This window comes from Vigna angularis, chromosome 1, assembly GCF_016808095.1.
Source record: "Vigna angularis cultivar LongXiaoDou No.4 chromosome 1, ASM1680809v1, whole genome shotgun sequence".
NCBI classification, from domain to species: Eukaryota; Viridiplantae; Streptophyta; class Magnoliopsida; order Fabales; family Fabaceae; genus Vigna; species Vigna angularis.
The window spans coordinates 30,779,269-30,796,920 of record NC_068970.1 but is presented as its reverse complement, the minus strand read 5'-3'; the positions used below and the strand labels follow the sequence as shown (position 1 = coordinate 30,796,920).

The 17,652-nt window shown below is 31.5% G+C and overlaps 2 protein-coding genes and 1 non-coding gene across 4 annotated transcripts; 1 reads left to right on the top strand and 2 right to left on the bottom strand.

The window, feature by feature from the left end:
- Nucleotides 1-3,482: 3,482 nt before the first annotated feature.
- LOC108321328 (uncharacterized) lies at nt 3,483-5,147 on the bottom strand. Of its 2 annotated transcripts, none has more exons than XM_052867856.1 (5): nt 4,795-5,147; nt 4,480-4,557; nt 4,264-4,363; nt 3,914-4,038; nt 3,483-3,818 (listed from the first exon to the last, which is right to left on the bottom strand). In XM_052867856.1, the coding sequence occupies exons 1-5, from the start codon at nt 5,134-5,136 to the stop codon at nt 3,594-3,596; spliced, it is 870 nt and encodes a 289-aa protein (XP_052723816.1). In that variant the 5' UTR covers nt 5,137-5,147; the 3' UTR covers nt 3,483-3,593. The 2 variants fall into 2 exon arrangements, with proteins under 2 accessions (XP_052723816.1, XP_052723818.1); XM_052867858.1 differs by having other exon boundaries at nt 3,623-3,814.
- A 5,242-nt stretch (nt 5,148-10,389) lies between these two features.
- Nucleotides 10,390-10,461, bottom strand: TRNAW-CCA (transfer RNA tryptophan (anticodon CCA)). Its single transcript has one exon. It is a non-coding gene; the product is annotated as a tRNA-Trp (tRNA).
- A 1,315-nt stretch (nt 10,462-11,776) lies between these two features.
- LOC108321336 (probable WRKY transcription factor 4) lies at nt 11,777-14,205 on the top strand. Its single transcript, XM_017553065.2, has 4 exons — nt 11,777-12,315; nt 12,809-13,389; nt 13,475-13,633; nt 13,832-14,205. The coding sequence occupies exons 1-4, from the start codon at nt 12,064-12,066 to the stop codon at nt 14,100-14,102; spliced, it is 1,263 nt and encodes a 420-aa protein (XP_017408554.1). The 5' UTR covers nt 11,777-12,063; the 3' UTR covers nt 14,103-14,205.
- Nucleotides 14,206-17,652: the final 3,447 nt, after the last annotated feature.

Here is a 17,652-nt window from a genome sequence, read left to right as displayed (position 1 = left end):
CCGTGGCAGCTGCTTCTTTTAGCTGGATATGGATCCCTTCATTATTGGACACCTTGCTGCTTTGTGCACCTCCAACTACTGGACCACCGTGTGCTCTTCTGAACGCATGAAGATAGCTGGGAGAATGAAGTCTGCTGGACCAAGCTTGCTGGACTTCTGGATGGAGCCTCGCTGCTGTCCACGTTTCTTTCTCTCATGTGGTCCGTGTTTCTTCGTTGGGTTGGTGGCTGGCTGTGCTGTCCGCGTGTGTGCTTCCATTGAGCTTGCTGGACGCTCCAAACTCCCAACTTAATTCTCATCTGGACCGTTCATCTTCTTTCCATACTCTCCATGTCTTTTTGCAGTGTTTTGCTGAAGTAGAGAAACCGTGAGCACCATCTTTTGCTGCCTGAATTCCTTTTCTCCATTTTGCTACTATGTGCGTCTCAAGCTGCTGGAAACGTGTTGCTGGAGTTGGACGTAGGAGGCTACTGAAATCGCTGAACGTGTGGAGCTGCTGTGATGTTGCTTCATGGATGGTGTTGTTGCTGGTTTGCTGGATTGAACAACATGGAGCGGGTGGTGTATCATGAGCGTGGTCCCTTGTCTCTTAAAAGAAGATTATTATTGTAGAATGGAGTGGATGCTGACCGTGGAGTGCAGTATGAAGAAATTAAATTCATTTCTTCTTTCCAAGCAATCACGTGTTGTTTCCAAAAAATGGTGGCCCCTTCCTTTGTTTTATTCCAAATTCCTTTCACCAAAAGATGGGTTGTGTGATGTATTGGATGAGAATTGATTGTTCTTTGTGCAATAAGTCACGCCCATAATTAAATTAATTTAGCAATAAGAATGAAATGATTTTCCAACATTCTTTCTTCCACGTGGAATGGGTCATCAAATTAGCCATAAAACAATTAAACATGCTTCTCCCAATCAAACAAATATACGTGTGGTGTACATGATTTCCAAACCAGTATTATTTTAAAAATTCTAAGAGGTGTAGTTTCTTCAAGAAAAACACAATATGCAAATGAATATTCTTTCAAATGTCCTAAAATATGTTTCCAAAATTTTCCTGCACTCAACAATGTAAATAATTAGTTTCAGATAATTCAAATTAATTAAAATAAGAATTACTGATCAATTTAAGCATAATTAGTAAAAACGGGAAAATACTGGACAATTAAGCACAATTCTCTGATTAATTCTAGTACAATAAACTAAGTGAAGTGGAGAAAATAATGATTCATCAGTTCTACCTCTCGACCTTCGACATTAACCAATCGGGATTTACCGCTCGTCCTTCAACAGGAACCGAGAGGGATTTACCTCTCGGTCTTCAACATTAATCGAGAGGGTTTTACCTCTCGACCTTCGACATTAACCGAGCGGGATTTACCGCTCGTCCTTCAACAGGAACCGAGAGGGATTTACCTCTCGGTCTGCAAAATTGATCGAGAGGGTTTTACCTCTCGGTCTTCTACATTAACCGAGCGGGATTTACCGCTCGTCCTTCAACAGGAACCGAGAGGGATTTACCTCTCGGTCTGCAAAATTATCGAGAGGGTTTTACCTCTCGGTCTTCTACATTAACCGAGCGGGATTTACCGCTCGTCCTTCAACAGGAACCGAGAGGAATTTACCTCTCGGTCTTCTACATTAACCGAGAGGGCTTTACCTCTCGACCTTCGACATTAACCGAGCGGGATTTACCGCTCGTCCTTCAACAGGAACCGAGAGGGATTTACCTCTCGGTCTTCAACATTAACCGAGAGTGCTTTACCTCTCTGCTTTGATCGAGGAGTGCTTCCTAGTGAACGGGCTTTACCGTTCGGCTTTGAGAGGGCTTTACCTCTCTGCTTTGAGCTAGGAGTGCTTCCTAGGGAACGGGCTTTACCTCTCTGTTTTGATCTAGGAGTGCTTCCTAGTGAACGGGCTTTACCGTTCGGCTTTGAGAGGGCTTTACCTCTCTCCCGAGAGGGATTTACCGCTCGGTCTTTGACCTAGGAGTGCTTCCTAGGGAACGGGCTTTACCGTTCAGCTTTGAGAGGACTTTAGCTCTCTGCTTTGAGCTAGGAGTGCTTCCTAGTGAACGGGCTTTACCGTTCGGCTTTGAGAGGGCTTTACCTCTCTCCCGAGAGGGATTTACCGCTCGGTCTTGGACTTGATCGTTAATTATGAACTTTGCTGACGAAATTGGATATCAGTGTTTGCAATAGGAGACTTCCCCTTCGTTAATTGAATTCCATGAAGTCCGTTTATGACTAGATCTTAGTCTGCACTTGCATAGTTGATGGCGTGGATTTTGATATATATTTCTTCAAGATGTTCATTGCTGAAATTCTCATGATGATATATATTATGGTATATAACCGTATAATATATGATTCGGTTACCAGATATTATGAATTGCACCGAATAAATCACATAGATAATAAACAAGGTATCAAAACCGTCTTGAGATTTTATAATATTGCTGTTGATAGTTATCTCTCACACAACAATTTCTTTGACTATTTTAATCATGCCAGAAAATGTTTCGGTTATAATAATTAGATAACTATATTTATAGTTATATACTATATTATATATAATATATCATGTATCATATAGTATATTATGGATTATACTATATATATTTAAAATATCTATATAAAATAGTTGTTATAATATCTATTAGCAATTAGATATTTTATGAAATATTCATATTTCAAAAAATACTTATCTTGTTGATGACGTCTCACGTAAAATAGTTTTCACTTTGTCGAAAGTTTCTGGTGTTGATCTGAAATAGTGATGTCGAGATCGAACGCTCGTCTTGGTTTCTTGTGGTTTCTAATCATCTTTCTGGTGCTCTATTCTTCCTCCATGCTCCTCGTGGTCACCATTGGGTTTGACGCTCGGCCCCACGGTGGGCGCCAAAATGTTTCGGTAGATATTTTTGGGACCGAGAGACTAACCTGCTGATGTGTCTGAACCGCTCGCTCGCTTCCAAACTCCTACTGTTGGCCGATCGGTGTTGGCGCAAACCGATCGGTCTCCTTCTTGACGAGGGAGGATGTACCTGTAAAAGATACTCCGACGCTCAAGTTAGGCGTGTGATTTGAAGAGCCTCGGCTCTTAGTTAAATATTTAGTGAATGATTATCACTATTGAGTATTTGAGAGTAGCGTAGAGTGAATAATGCGTAATTGGAACGTACTTGACTTTCGGCCCTGGCTTTGTATTTATAATTTACCTCATGGATCCTAAGCTGATATAAGCCCAATAAAATATAAACAGAATAAGATATAAACAGATTACCTGAATATCCGGTTAATTGTTTGTAACCACTCAGTTAATATTTTATACTGTACACGTACTTTTTTAACTCAATTTTGTGTTTGACTTTTTAAATCTGTTTAAGACAGACTAATTTGGACCCATTCAAATTACAAATAAGATCATATAATTAAAACACGGTGATCAACAAAAACGAACAAAGCAAATACTAAAGCATATTGAATAAACGTCTCCTCTAAATTGAATATTTGAATGACTTACAAATAAAAAATGAAAAGAATGACTTATTTGTATAGAATATGGAAAAAATATGAAGTTGAAACAGTGATTCATTTACATGAGTATTGATGGTGAAGTCTAGAGAGGACAAAAATGCATGCTGAGGATGTGAGAACTGAAGCAGCAAAGCAAGCAAGATCAAATCCTGTGACTAAGGGAATGTCCTTCAACTTCTCCAACACTCCCACTTGAAGAATCATCATCACTGCATGCCCAATCTTCAGCTTTGCCTCTGCAATTGATTGCATCCCTGACCACCTCGGTGCTGACTCTAACTTCATTACACCAACAATATTCATTATTCATGTCTTAGCTTATGCTTATACTCTTAATATACCTCTACTTTTTCATTAACAACATATATATATACCTTCGTCACAATCTTTGAATCCGAAAAACGTGCTTCTGTTTCTTTACTACTTGTGTTTGATCTCACAAACATGACGTACATTCCCACCCCAAATATCAGCAATGCAGTTCCCATCATAAACGAGTCTGCACAACACTTTCAATTAACTTTCAGAGCATACAATTCAATAAGAACTGTTACGACAAATTGCGTCTATACAACAACTTTGTATTATCTTTTACAAACCAAGAAGATATCGAGAAATGAACACAGTTCAATCAGTCAAAATATCGTTTTCATCTGTTCATTGCGTGAAAAGCACGAAATTCTTATCAAATGTACTCTTCTCATGTTCGTGGTTGTTGACAAACCTATGGCTTCGATGAGTAGATGCATCATATGTGTTTGATCCAACCCTTGAGATATCATACGGAAATAATGCGCGAATGACTCCATAACAAGAAGGCATCCCTGTAATATTACGAAGCCATGCATGCACATTTGTTCATTAGAGTTTTCTTTCTTCGTCTTGAAATATAAAAAACAAAAGGGATACAAAAACAGTGCAGAAAGCTTCATAAACATACCTCAACAAAACACAGTACCGATCCAAGTAAAGATCCTGCAATAGCGAACAAAGTAAAGAATCTGCAATCGATTATTGCCTGCACCATAGAAAGCTGTGTTAATAATCACATATCTTGTGTAGTCACTGAAGGCACACACATGCTCAACCTATTGAACTGCACATTTACACATAACTGAATAAAAATATTTCGAATTGGATGCATGCAACTACTTTGAGGATTCACTAGTGGAGAAATGAGTAGAAAAGAAAGAACAAAATAATATGGACAAAACTATGTATGAATAGTAATAATAATAATAATATATATACAAACCTTTTCAATTTGCATCTGCAGTTGTAAATGGCTTAGTTTTTTCCTTTTGACAATAGCCCGAAAAAGAACCAGAATGGCACTGAGGATACTAGCCAAGAAAGCAGCTAATTCTGAGAGTCGTTGTTGAAGTATTGGTTGTGATGTGGTTGTGTGTTCGGTGGTAGCCATGGTTGCTTTCATGGCTACCACTCCTTTAGCAGAAGCCATGTTAAGATCTCCATTCAAACTGGCTCTGCTATGGAGCCGTACACATTTCACATACAAAGAAAAAGAAGAAAAAGAAGAAGAATGAGGAAGTTGAATTGGCCTAGAGTTACGCAGCAATACTCTAGTGGTTGCCATTGAATTGAAGTTTGTTTATTAGAATTTTATGGCATACGGGAATGTCTTAATAGATACCACGAATATATATATGCAGAAATTAGAGCGAAGATTCGAGGCATATTTTGGTGACTTTGGACACATGCAGAACTTTTGAACAGAACTAGGAAACTTGCTAAACCAACACGCGCATGCCAATTTTACCTTTCAACTTTCCAGAACGTGTGGGTCCTGTTGTGTTTTGCATCGAACACGTGTCTCATTAGGTTTTTCTTAAGATATTTAATCTTAGATGATGTCAAACGTGATTTTGGATTAAAGAAGGATGAAAGTTTATTATGTGCTCCTTCTTTCCAGCTAGCATATGGAAGCAGCCAAGCTGTACCAAACAGAGAAAAACAAAGAAACTTGGTTCTCAACTCTTAATCGTATTTTTCTTTCATAAAATTAAAAAAAGAAAAAGAAAAAAGAAAATATTTCAGCCATTAAAATCATGAAGACAAGTTCAAAATGTGTGAAACCTAACTATTTCGCAAGCCACTTGAAACGGCGAAACTGTTTTGGAATTGTGTTACATTTCTTGGCATGTGTTTCATTATAACAATTGCGAAAGTTTGATTGTCCGTTTGGGGCATACATTTTACGCAAACACAACTGCTCATACCGTTCCTCGTTTTTTATTAACGATGCACTTTTTTTGTTAAAATTAAGAAAATTTAGAAAGAAAAATGTTTGTCAATATCACTTCAAAATGGAAATTAGTGTTCTGAAATACTTTGATTCTGAAAATTCTCTTTTAAACTTTTCTCAAAAACTTACGTTCGAACCACAACTTTAGCTTAAATATTGCACACACAACTTTCAATTTATTGGTTATTTTAATTGAAGTATGATTTCATGTATGATTTCCATTTAATCTCTTCTAAACTACTTAATTTAATTATTTTTTATTTTTGCATGCATTAATTATTTTTGTTATTATTATTATTTTTAACCAATGGAGTAAAGATTTGTTGATTGTACTTTGTATATTTTTTAAAAAAATTAAAAGGTTGAGAAAAGAATGCTTTTGGGCAACCAAAATAAATAAATTATTGAGTAATACAAAAATATACTATTTTTATTGATTATATATATACACCTCTTCTCCATTTTTAGTTTATTTTAAACTTGATTGTCTATTTTATTACTAATATAAATAATAATTATTCTTTCTAATTATGTTGACCAAAATAAATAATAATTATTCTTTCTAATTATGTTGACCAAACGCTTGTACGGTACACTAACTATTTTTATTATACATAAGTCAAAAACTTGTATAAAAAAATTAAAAATCCTTATTTTAAATCAAATAAAATTACACTTCATATATTATGTTATGGTAAAAAATTAACGACAAAAAAAACAAAATTATAGTGAACTCTTTGACTCACTTAATAATCACCTTAAGTTAAAATAATTTTGTTCGAGGAATAATAATGATTTATAAGAAAAACATTTATAATTCGTCCATTCTTCAAATAATAAGATAATATTTCAATTACAAAAACTAACAAAATATAAATATAAAAAATCTTCTATATAATAATATTCATTAATAAAATTCAACCTAACTATAGCATAAATTTAGGCCTAATTTCTAGTTCATACTTTTAGCTCGACCTTTGGGAGGCACGTTTATTTTCGAGTATTTGATTGAATCTCAAACAATCAAAATTAGAATTTAGCTCAAAATCCTTGATTGTGTGTTTAAACAACCCACTAAAAATCCTTACAAAGGTAAGTCGACCCAATAACCTTTGTAATTGTTTACAAATTCGGATTGAGTCAGTTGCTAAACAATTATGTTGGTTGTAAATGATCTTCATGCCATCCACCTTTTAATCACGCTTTCATTCTCTGCACATTGTCCCTAGGGATGGTTCAAGGGTTTGCGAGGCTCAAAGCAAACTTAAGAATGAAACCTTTTATTTAAAATTTTTTTTTTCGAGGTTTTTTGTGCAAAATTATCTAATATATTATTGTAATTAATTTTATCTAACTTTCACATTGTTTTCTAATTCCAACTCATGTTGATCTCTTATTTCATTAGAGATTTGATCTCCATTATCAAAAGGCTAAACCCTAACTTAGTTAATAGTTAGGCAATTCAATCTGAGCAAAATCGGGCAAAAGATACGCATTTATATTCCTAATAAAAATGTAAAAAATAGAATAAAAATAACAACACAAATAAAAATGAGATAAAAAGACTTGTACATACAAGTAGCATGAGATTCAAGGAATGAAATCTGTCAAATCCTTCGAAAGAATATGTTTTAGGTCTTTGAAGTATTACGTAAAATTAGAAATGTTCTTTAGTCAAAACTTTGATATCGTTTGTTCCTTGTACTAAATGACAAACAAAGTTTCAATACAACATTAATGTTGTTGACACATGTCTGCCACATGTTAATTTTTTTAATAAATAATAAATTTCTAAATTTGTCTCATTAAGACACATTTAGAGACAAATGTCTTTGGTAGCCAAAACCTTGCTAGTTAATGTCACTGACCAATCTAGAGACCAATTCACTATAATGACCAATTTATAAACCAATTTAGAAACTATTTTATTTACTAATTAATAATTTTTAATCTATAAATTGGTTACTACAGCGACTAATTATTTTTTATCACTAAAATTGGTCATTATTAAGATATTTTCTTGAAATTTATTTAGCTAAAGTCAATTATAATAGTCTCTTAAGCATTCGTCTTTGGTTTGTCTACTCTTTTTATCCTAATAGGATGCAAATAAAAAAACAAAAAAAAAATCATAAAAGAAAACTAATAAAAAAATGGATATTTATATTTTGATTTCATATATTAAAAAATCTAAAAAAATGTAACATCCTATTTTAGCATCTTAAAACTCATAAAATAAAATACTATAAAATTAATACAACAAATCAGAATGTCTCCGATATATATATATATATATATATATATATATATATATATATATATATATATATATATATATATATATATATATATATATATATATATATATATATATATATATATATATATATATATATATATATAATTAAGACAATTATCTCTAAAAGTAAATAATTGTAAAAGTAAAATGTATATAAAACAACTAACGATAACTTAGAGCTTTTGAAAACTCATATATAGGATAACTACTAGAAACCAAAGAAGACAACTCCACATCATCACTACCTTTCACCAGAGGCACATCAACACCCATCCTTTATATGCTCACACCTTGTAGTGATAATCGTAAAAGTGACAAATAAAACACAAGAAACACAAAGAAATAAGGGTAAACTAGCGTGGAAAAGAATTATCCCAAGATAATTAAATCATATCAAATATAAGTTAAACATGGATTAAATACAATACACACACACATACACAAACAGTTGAAACTAGACTCAATTATCTGCATATATGTCTTTGACATTGGGCTTCATTGTAGGCGTGCACTTGTAGTAATATTTATGCTCTCCAGAGTCATATACAAAAGAGTTATCACTCTACTATTCACAAGGTTAGTTGCCTTCGCGCTTTGGACCAAATGATCTAATGGCTAAGACCTCTTACGACTCTCATCACATAACTTATTCTACTCTATTTGAGTGTAAATAGTTATTAGAGTTCATGATACCTCCTTACTAACCTCTCATATGTCAATGCATATACTAATGTCATCACCACACACAAAAATTTCCTCGAAATTCCTTCGACACCATCACCATACAAGCATAACCATATCATCACCTCAATCAAACACAATAATAATCATAAACATACATGAAGTCTATTATGGATCTATCTCAAACATCCAAAGAAGAAGACAAATCCAATCATACAAACTAGCGCTCAGATGTGGCGCTCAATGCCAAACCTTTCGCAAAGAGTGGTGCATAATGATACTACTGACACTTAACATCATTCTTCTCGAAAAAGTTTGTGCTAAACGACACTTTTTATTGGTCAATGTTTTGAAGCTATATTGTTCCAACCTTGTAGTTCAAAGATAACGCTCAACGATGCACTATTGTCACTCAGCACAAAGCATTTGCAAAAGGTGGCACTCAGTAGCACAATCTATCACTCAACGCTTTGGAGCTAAAATACTCCTAAACCTGCAACACAAATTGGTGCTCAACGCCACTCTAATACCGCTCAGCATCGTATCAGTTGACAACAAATGGATTTTGGGATTTTAAGTGAAGTTTGACTTGATCAGTACTCAAATTCGTACTCTTTTCTCAGTGCATTGATTCAAAACAATTTTAAACACGAAACTTGTATCAATTTACTATATTGCTCAAATTATAAATTCTTTCAATCATACAAACCCAAGCACAAACAAGCACAAAAATCATAAACAAATAATTTAATTTAAAATAACCATACACACTAATCAAATTCATCAACATGCAAAAACATCAAATTATAAACTCATGCACACCAAAACAACTAGCTTCATTTACCTAACTCAACAACTTATAAGACTATAACCAATAGAACTCCTCTGAACTTGCAAGATGCTCTATCTACACATAAAAATATCACAAGAAAGATTAGGACATATAGTTATGATCATTAATCATTAAATGACTAAAAAGACGCATACAAGTAGAAAAATACTCATATTCAACAAATACATAAAAAGATCAAACAAAAGAGTCCAAATTGAAGAGCTCGCCACAACGATCAATCTTAAAGTCTTAATTTTTTAATCAAACAATAAATTCTCAGAAGTCAAAAAATTCTCAAAAGTCAAAAAACTCTAAAAATGATTTTTAAATAAATAATATATTTTAAAATAATAACATTCGTTCATAACAAAACTATTTATAATAAAATATTTTAATATTAAAATTACCAGGTTTCACTATTTTTAAATTACTATTTTAAAATGTATTTTATATTTAAAAGTCTATAAAAACATCACAAATACTATATATATATATATGTATATATATATATATATATGTGTGTGTTAATGTTTTCAAAGAAATTACATTAGCAAATTATACCGCATATATTTTAATAAAAATATAATAGTAGTTTAGTTACTTGCTTTATTTCTAAATAAAGTAGACGTAATACATCAATTAATTTCATGAAGATTTATTAGGAAACAAAGTATTTAACTTTCCTAAAAGTATACTAAATTACAGTCTACTTTTAAAAAGCGTGAGTATTTTCTTATTAAAAATATAAGAAAATTGAATACTATGCAAAAAGTGAACCTGACGTGAATCGAACACGCAACCTTCTGATCTGGAGTCAGACGCGCTACCATTGCGCCACAGATCCACATTCTATTTATTGAGCATTTAGTTGAGTAAAGAATATTTCTTCGGAGCATTTTTTTAGTTTTATATATGATTTAATCCTTCTATCTACTTTTTTACCTAATAATTTGAAAGTAAAAACATTTACTATGTGAAATAATTTATAATCGAAACAAAGATCTTGAGTATTTTTCAACCCAAAAGATTATTTTTTAAATTACAAAAACTAAAAAGAATTTTTTTAAGTTTATAGAAATAGAAAAATTATTCTGAATTTTAAAATAAAAAATTAATAAAAAAAAATCAAAACTACCTATCACAATTCACACCAAAAGAAAATAGAATACGAGAGATCGTGAGGACTTTCCAAGTTGCATATATACAGTATTGAAATAAGGCTTTCCCTCTTAAGCAACATATAAAAAAAATAGTCACTAATAAATTTATTTTTTGTTCATAATTTAATATTAAATTTCAAATCCATACTTAGAGTAGAAAATAAAACTACCATGAGTGAAACCTGTTATATAACGTTTATTTAGTCTTTACAGTACTTTTAAATGATGTCTACATATGTCTAGTATATTAGACGCCGAGAAAATTGTTGCGAAAATTATCTTATTACAATAAAAAAATTCCATTTATTCCTTCTTACTAAATAATCCCATATAAAAGAAATGGAATTTTTTTTTAAAATGAAAATAAATGACATTGTTATTGTTTAACTCTTTCTTACGTAATATTTTAAATAAAATAAACACCAAGTAATTTATTTTTTAATTTAAAAAAAATCCGTGAACTTACCTTTATCATCCTCCTGTGTAGGCAAAACTTCTGAGTATTATAGTGACAAAGGTTGTTGTCAGTTTTTGTGACTTGACTGAGTTTGGTCTTCACAAAGACAGACATAACGCAACAAAATTACTCCTTTCTCGTCACTGCCCCTCACGTTACCACTCACCATTGGTTCACCTTCACTAAACCCATGTAATTTCTAAACTCCTTTGAGGGTAAAATCGACAATGATCAAATCCCCTCACCATTCGTCACGCATTGTTCCCATTTTTCTTGTAAATCATAATCAGAATGAAACACAAACAGCCGTCACTTGGAATTTTACTTTTACATTCAAAACTAACTTCAAAATGCATAAATACACACTCATTTTTTAACAGAAATCAAGCTTAGGTAAAATCAATTTAATGATATTTTTTAACAGTGGACAATCTAAACATGAACCTTGAACGAAATTGAAGGAAGTTATGTTTCACTGTTACTTAAATTACGGAATAATGTTCCTCGTGCTCAGGTTTATAGATCAGAAAGAAAATGATGATACCATTACGCAATTAAAAGAAATCAAATATATATAACTTTGTTGGTACGTGAGAGAGAAGAGAAGATGACTGGGTTTTTTTCCTGCAGTATCAGTGGCGTGGACTTTTTTTGCCGAAATTGAGAATTGAGTTTGAGATCCACGAAACCAAAAAAAGTCAAATCATCCGACCAGAACACCAGAATCATCGTATAACATGCACAGAGCATAAAGGTTGGATATTGATTAGGTTTGGTTGAAGATAGAAAAAAAAGAAAGACTTTTTAAAGTCTTGGTTCACTCAAGTGAATGGTTGGCGGTGGAAATGGAGAGGGAGCTCCACCCTCGACGGCGGTGCGTCCCAGAAGTGATCTCCGCCCACGCGCAACCGCAGAGAGCGTTTTCAACGGCGGGGACGCTGCGGGGTATAGCCCCGGTCCCATGACTCTGCTTTCTAGCCTGTTCGGCGACGGCGATGAGTATAAGTCGTTCTCGGAGTTCCTCGCCGGCGCTATGATGGACCCCACCCCTCCTCGGTTTTTTTCCGATTCACCTTCTCAAGTAACACATCTCATTTGCTATATTCCTTCCAACCGCATATTTATGCCTTTCCTAAATTTATGTAATCTTAGATTTTTATATAATTGATCTTCATTTTTAAATTAAGAAACACGATTAAATAAAATGTGTGGTTAAGTAGATTTTAGTTAGGATAAATGTTTCATGATAAACATATAGCCTTGAATTTTGGTTACTGCATATAGGTTTTCTTAAGTATGACTTTAAGAAAGTTGTCTTTAAGTTCATTGAATTGATTAGGCGACATGGGGTAAGATTCCTTTTGGGGAAATCTTTATATGATGGAGATTACCTCTATAAGGCAGAAGTTTTTTGTATTTCTCATTCATTTCACGTGACACCTACCAAAAGCAAGAGAAATTATTGTATGCGATTAACATGTATACACAGAAATAATTATAAAATTCTGCACCATCACTTTTTTGGGATCCTAATCAATATTTTGCATAACATATTTAAAGCCTGTAATATATAGGGACACTTTGGAATGACACAGCAGCAAATGCTAGCACAGGTCACATCCCACTCCAATGTGCAAATTCAAGCTGAAGATCCATTCTCTGCTGCAGTTCCTGCTACCTCATTGACACAGGTTCCTACAACTATTTCCACCACTGTGTCAGCTTCTGGGGTGACAGAATCCTTTGGTTTTTCTCACTCTGATAAAAAATTGCACTCTTCTGCTGTCATTGTTGACAAGCCCAATGATGATGGCTACAACTGGAGGAAGTATGGGCAGAAACATGTAAAAGGTAGTGACTTATCTCGAAGTTATTACAAATGCACACATCCAAATTGTCCTGTTAAGAAAAAGCTTGAGCGATCTCTTGAGGGTCATGTAACTGCAATTATCTACAAAGGAGAGCACAACCATCAACGTAAGACGACAAAAGGCACCCTAACATCAACTGAGAATTCAGATAAGTTGAAAGAAGAGAGGAGTTCTCACTCGGTGTCTCAGATGGATCTAGAATCTGGAACGAGTGACAGTGAGGAAGTAGGTGATCATGAAACTGAAATGGATGAGAAAAATGATGAACCTGATCCAAAGAGGAGGTAAGGGTTTAGTTCATATAAACCTGTTCATGGTGGGACAATTGTTTAGCCTTATGTGAATTTGGAAAGTTGTACTATTTGGCAGAAACACAGAAGGCAGACTCCAGGATCCAGCCTCTTTGCATAGAACTGTGGCAGAGCCTAGAATCATTGTGCAAACAACAAGTGAAGTGGATCTCTTGGATGATGGATATAGGTGGCGCAAATATGGGCAGAAAGTTGTCAAGGGCAACCCCTATCCAAGGTGATATTGCTTTTCCTCCACATTTGATTTGTTTCTTAACAAAATGGATTACAGTCTAGTAAGAACAGACAAATAGAGCCACTCATACATGCATTTGATATTTAATATTGTACCCGACAACTTCCAACAAACATGGTTCCCATGATGCTTAGTTATTCCAAGTACTCAGTTATGCATGGTTTTATGATATATATATAGGAGCTATTACAAGTGCACCACCCCAGGTTGCAATGTTCGGAAGCATGTTGAGAGGGCTTCGACGGATCCTAAAGCTGTAATAACAACATATGAAGGAAAACATAATCATGATGTACCAGCAGCTAAGACTAATAGTCACACACTTGCCAATAATAGTTCAACACAGCTTAAAGCACAAAATGCCATGCCTGATGAGAAGATGCATAGTTTCAGGGGCAGTGAGCAGCGACCTGTGGCAAGTCTAAGACTAAAGGAAGAGAAGATAACTTAGGTTTCTTCGTTTCTTAAGTTATTGTATCTTTTTTCTCATAATTCCACATATATATACAAAACATTATGTTAAACTCACACACTAGTAATATATAACACAAAAGCCATGCTGATATTCTCTATAGTTCAAGATTAACTCTGAATTGAATTGATGTCAAAGTAAAACTAATTTAACTAACCTAAGCTTACTTAAGTTCTAAGTACATAAGAACTTCTAATTGAATCTTTATTAACTTTTTATCTTTAACACTTTTCCAATTTTAAACTTTGGAATTAGTCTTAGATTTTTCTTCTAATGAATTTTTTTCTTAACTATTTCATGTAACACTTATCTTCTACAACGCCGTGATATAATATTTAATTACAAAAAGACTGTAATAATAAGATTTTTCTCAACAATTTGACTTAAGTATATTGTAATTTTAAATGAAATATTTTTTTCAATATTATATTGTTTAGCTTATTAATGATGTTATTATTCAATTATTTATTTATTTATTATTTTATATGATATTTTAATTTTTTTATTATATTTGTATCGTTATGTTATAATATTATTATTATTGTTATGTATTATAGTATATTATTATGTTGTTAAAAACCATTTGAATTTTTGAGCTTTCAAATTTTCTTCTCATATATGAACTCTTATATTACAAATATGTTAAAGTTGCTTAGAAACATTAAAACAATTCATTAAAAAGACTATATTTTTCATAATTTTTTTTTTCAGGTTTTGAATTTCAAATTCTACTAACTATATTACTATAATTTTACAGTTTTTTGTGAGTTTGAATTTTAAATTCAAATTACCATATATTTCAAATTTCAAAATTGACAATAGGAATCTTAATTTCAGAAAAATATTGAAATTGAAATTATTTTTATATCTTTAAAAAATTTTAAAATGTATATTTTTCACTTTTTTAATAATGCACTTATATGTTTGTTATAAAAATTATCTTGTACATTATTATTTAAATTTAACATAAGTGTATTGTAATTTTGAATAAAGTATTATTTTTAATATTTTATTATGTAGTTTATTTTTTGTTTATCAACGATCTTATTATTCAATGATTTATTTATTTTATTAGATCATATTTTTATTTTATTATTATATTAATATTATTATGTTATATATTACTGTTATTAAATATTATTAAATATTTTGAATATTTTTTAGCATTCAGATTTTGTTTTAAATGTGAATTCTTTTTAAATTTTTGGAAGATATAAAAGTTATTAAGAGTTTTAAAAAGTCCATTAAAAAGATTTTAACTTTTTATATATATTTTTTAACATTTTGAATTCAAATTGTTACCACATTGTTAGTATTTTTTGTGTCGTTGGAAATACAAATCTGAATTTTTATAAAATATTGAAATTAAATATTTACTTAATATTTTTATTGTGTAAATTTCAAATTAAATCATATTTTTTAAAATAATTATAAAAAATTAATCTAAAATAAAATACATTCTGTAAATATATTAATTGCATATAAAATATTATAGTTTTTTTAAAAAATATATTCTGTAAAATATTCATGAAAAATTAAATTTAAATGATTTTATTTTATTTTATAAAAATAATTTTGATATGTGTGCTCAAGTAGTATATATATTATATATGTATTCATTTACAATTTTATTAAAAAAAGGACGTAATTTTAATTATAAAATCAATTTTAATAAAAAATGTAATTTTTATAAACTAAATTGGATATATTTTTAATCATATTTTATTATATATAGAGAAAGAGAGTTTATATATCTGCATTATATTATAAATAAAATGATAAAAATTAAAACTATTTTAAAAAATATGTAGACATAGTTATTTTTGTCAAACATGAGTCCATAAATTAAATTACATAATAATTTTATACATAAGAATGTTATACAGTTTCCTCAATCTTAATGTTTCTTTCAATTTCTTTAAATGGATATATTTGTTGTAGCAAAATAGTTACATTATCTTTTCGAAGTGTACACAAATTTATTTGCAATCCTCATAATTTTTTTTAATGAATTATATTTGAATATTTATTATAAAGGTAAAATGAACATTGATTTTTGATTTTGTTTAAATAAGTTGCGTTGTATGAAACTAATTATTAAGATGATAAAATGCATAGAAATTTGTGTCAAAAACTTGAAAAGACTTTTTTAAAAAGTGTGAATGAGTATTTTAATCGTGATTCTAAACACCCAAAACAAACATTTATATTGTAAGAGAGATCTTCTTTATTTATATCAAGTAATAAAAAGTTGAAATAGTATTCTAACTCGTCGTGACATATATAAATGTGTAGCGTTAATATTGAATCAAATGTTAATATATGATAAAACATGTTTAATACAAGTCTTTCAAAATGTGTTAGATGATATTTCAAGTTGCTTAATATGTTTGATGTATAGATCCATATAGTTATCATATGTTGAATTTTTTAATGAAAATGATTGCTGTACCTTATTAATTAGAATGTATCCTTATGCATTTTTTTTTGTATATGTCTAGTGTACACGAGAATATATAAATAGAAGTGAAATAACGTGTGAAAGGGAATATTTTTGCTTTTACTCTCATTATATAAATATTTTATACGTTATATATGTTTAAGTTATATTTTATAATATTATAAGATTTGTACTTTTTCTCTAGTATATTTATAATATAGTACATAGTTTAATTTTTAGAGTATTACAAAATCAAATACAAACTATTTTAGAAAAATATTTTCTATATTGATTTTAATAAATGTAATATGTAACATCCCATAATATAGCAATAAACCATATAATAATAGTCACAAAAATAATAGGTTTAATAGTCAATTTTGTCTCCAATTTCGTTAATAAATCTTAATTTAGTCCCTCGTTTTAAAAGTGTTTGAAATATGTCTTTATTTTCAAAATTTTGATTCAAATTAGTCTCTTCCGTTAAATATAACCAAACGACGTTAATGGATTAATGATCTGACACAATGCAGTGGTGGCGTGTCGTTTTTAAATTGTAAGCGTGATGACGTGTTACGAAGTTAGAGTTGAGTTGGATATTAAAGATTAGGTATTTGAAATTGGGGAAAAATTGATTTTAGGGCATTTTCATTTCTGCGAGATTACGGCATAGTTCTTTACCTACATTGCATAGAGTTGTTCACCTCCACTGCAAACACAGTACAATTGCTCTTGTTGTTTATCTTCTTTTCGTTTCTGTTTTTGGTTTTTTGGGTTTCGATTTGAGTATTTTCTGTTGGCAGTAGTGTGGTGGTTGGTGGTTGGGGAAAAAGTGTTCCCTCTTTCGGAGTTGCTTGAGGAAGTGTTTAACGACCCGAGACGAAACCAACGAACACGCCACCACTGATTGTGCCTCTGCCATCATGAGAGCAAGGACCACCGTGACGTAGCACCATCGTGACACAACGTGACTCCTGTCTCCTCGAGCAACCCAACAGGTGCGAAGCACCAGATCTCGCAGACGCATCTGAGCCGCTGTCATTCAGAAGCGAAGTTGTTTTTGCGTTGGCAACGAAAGACGTTGCCAAT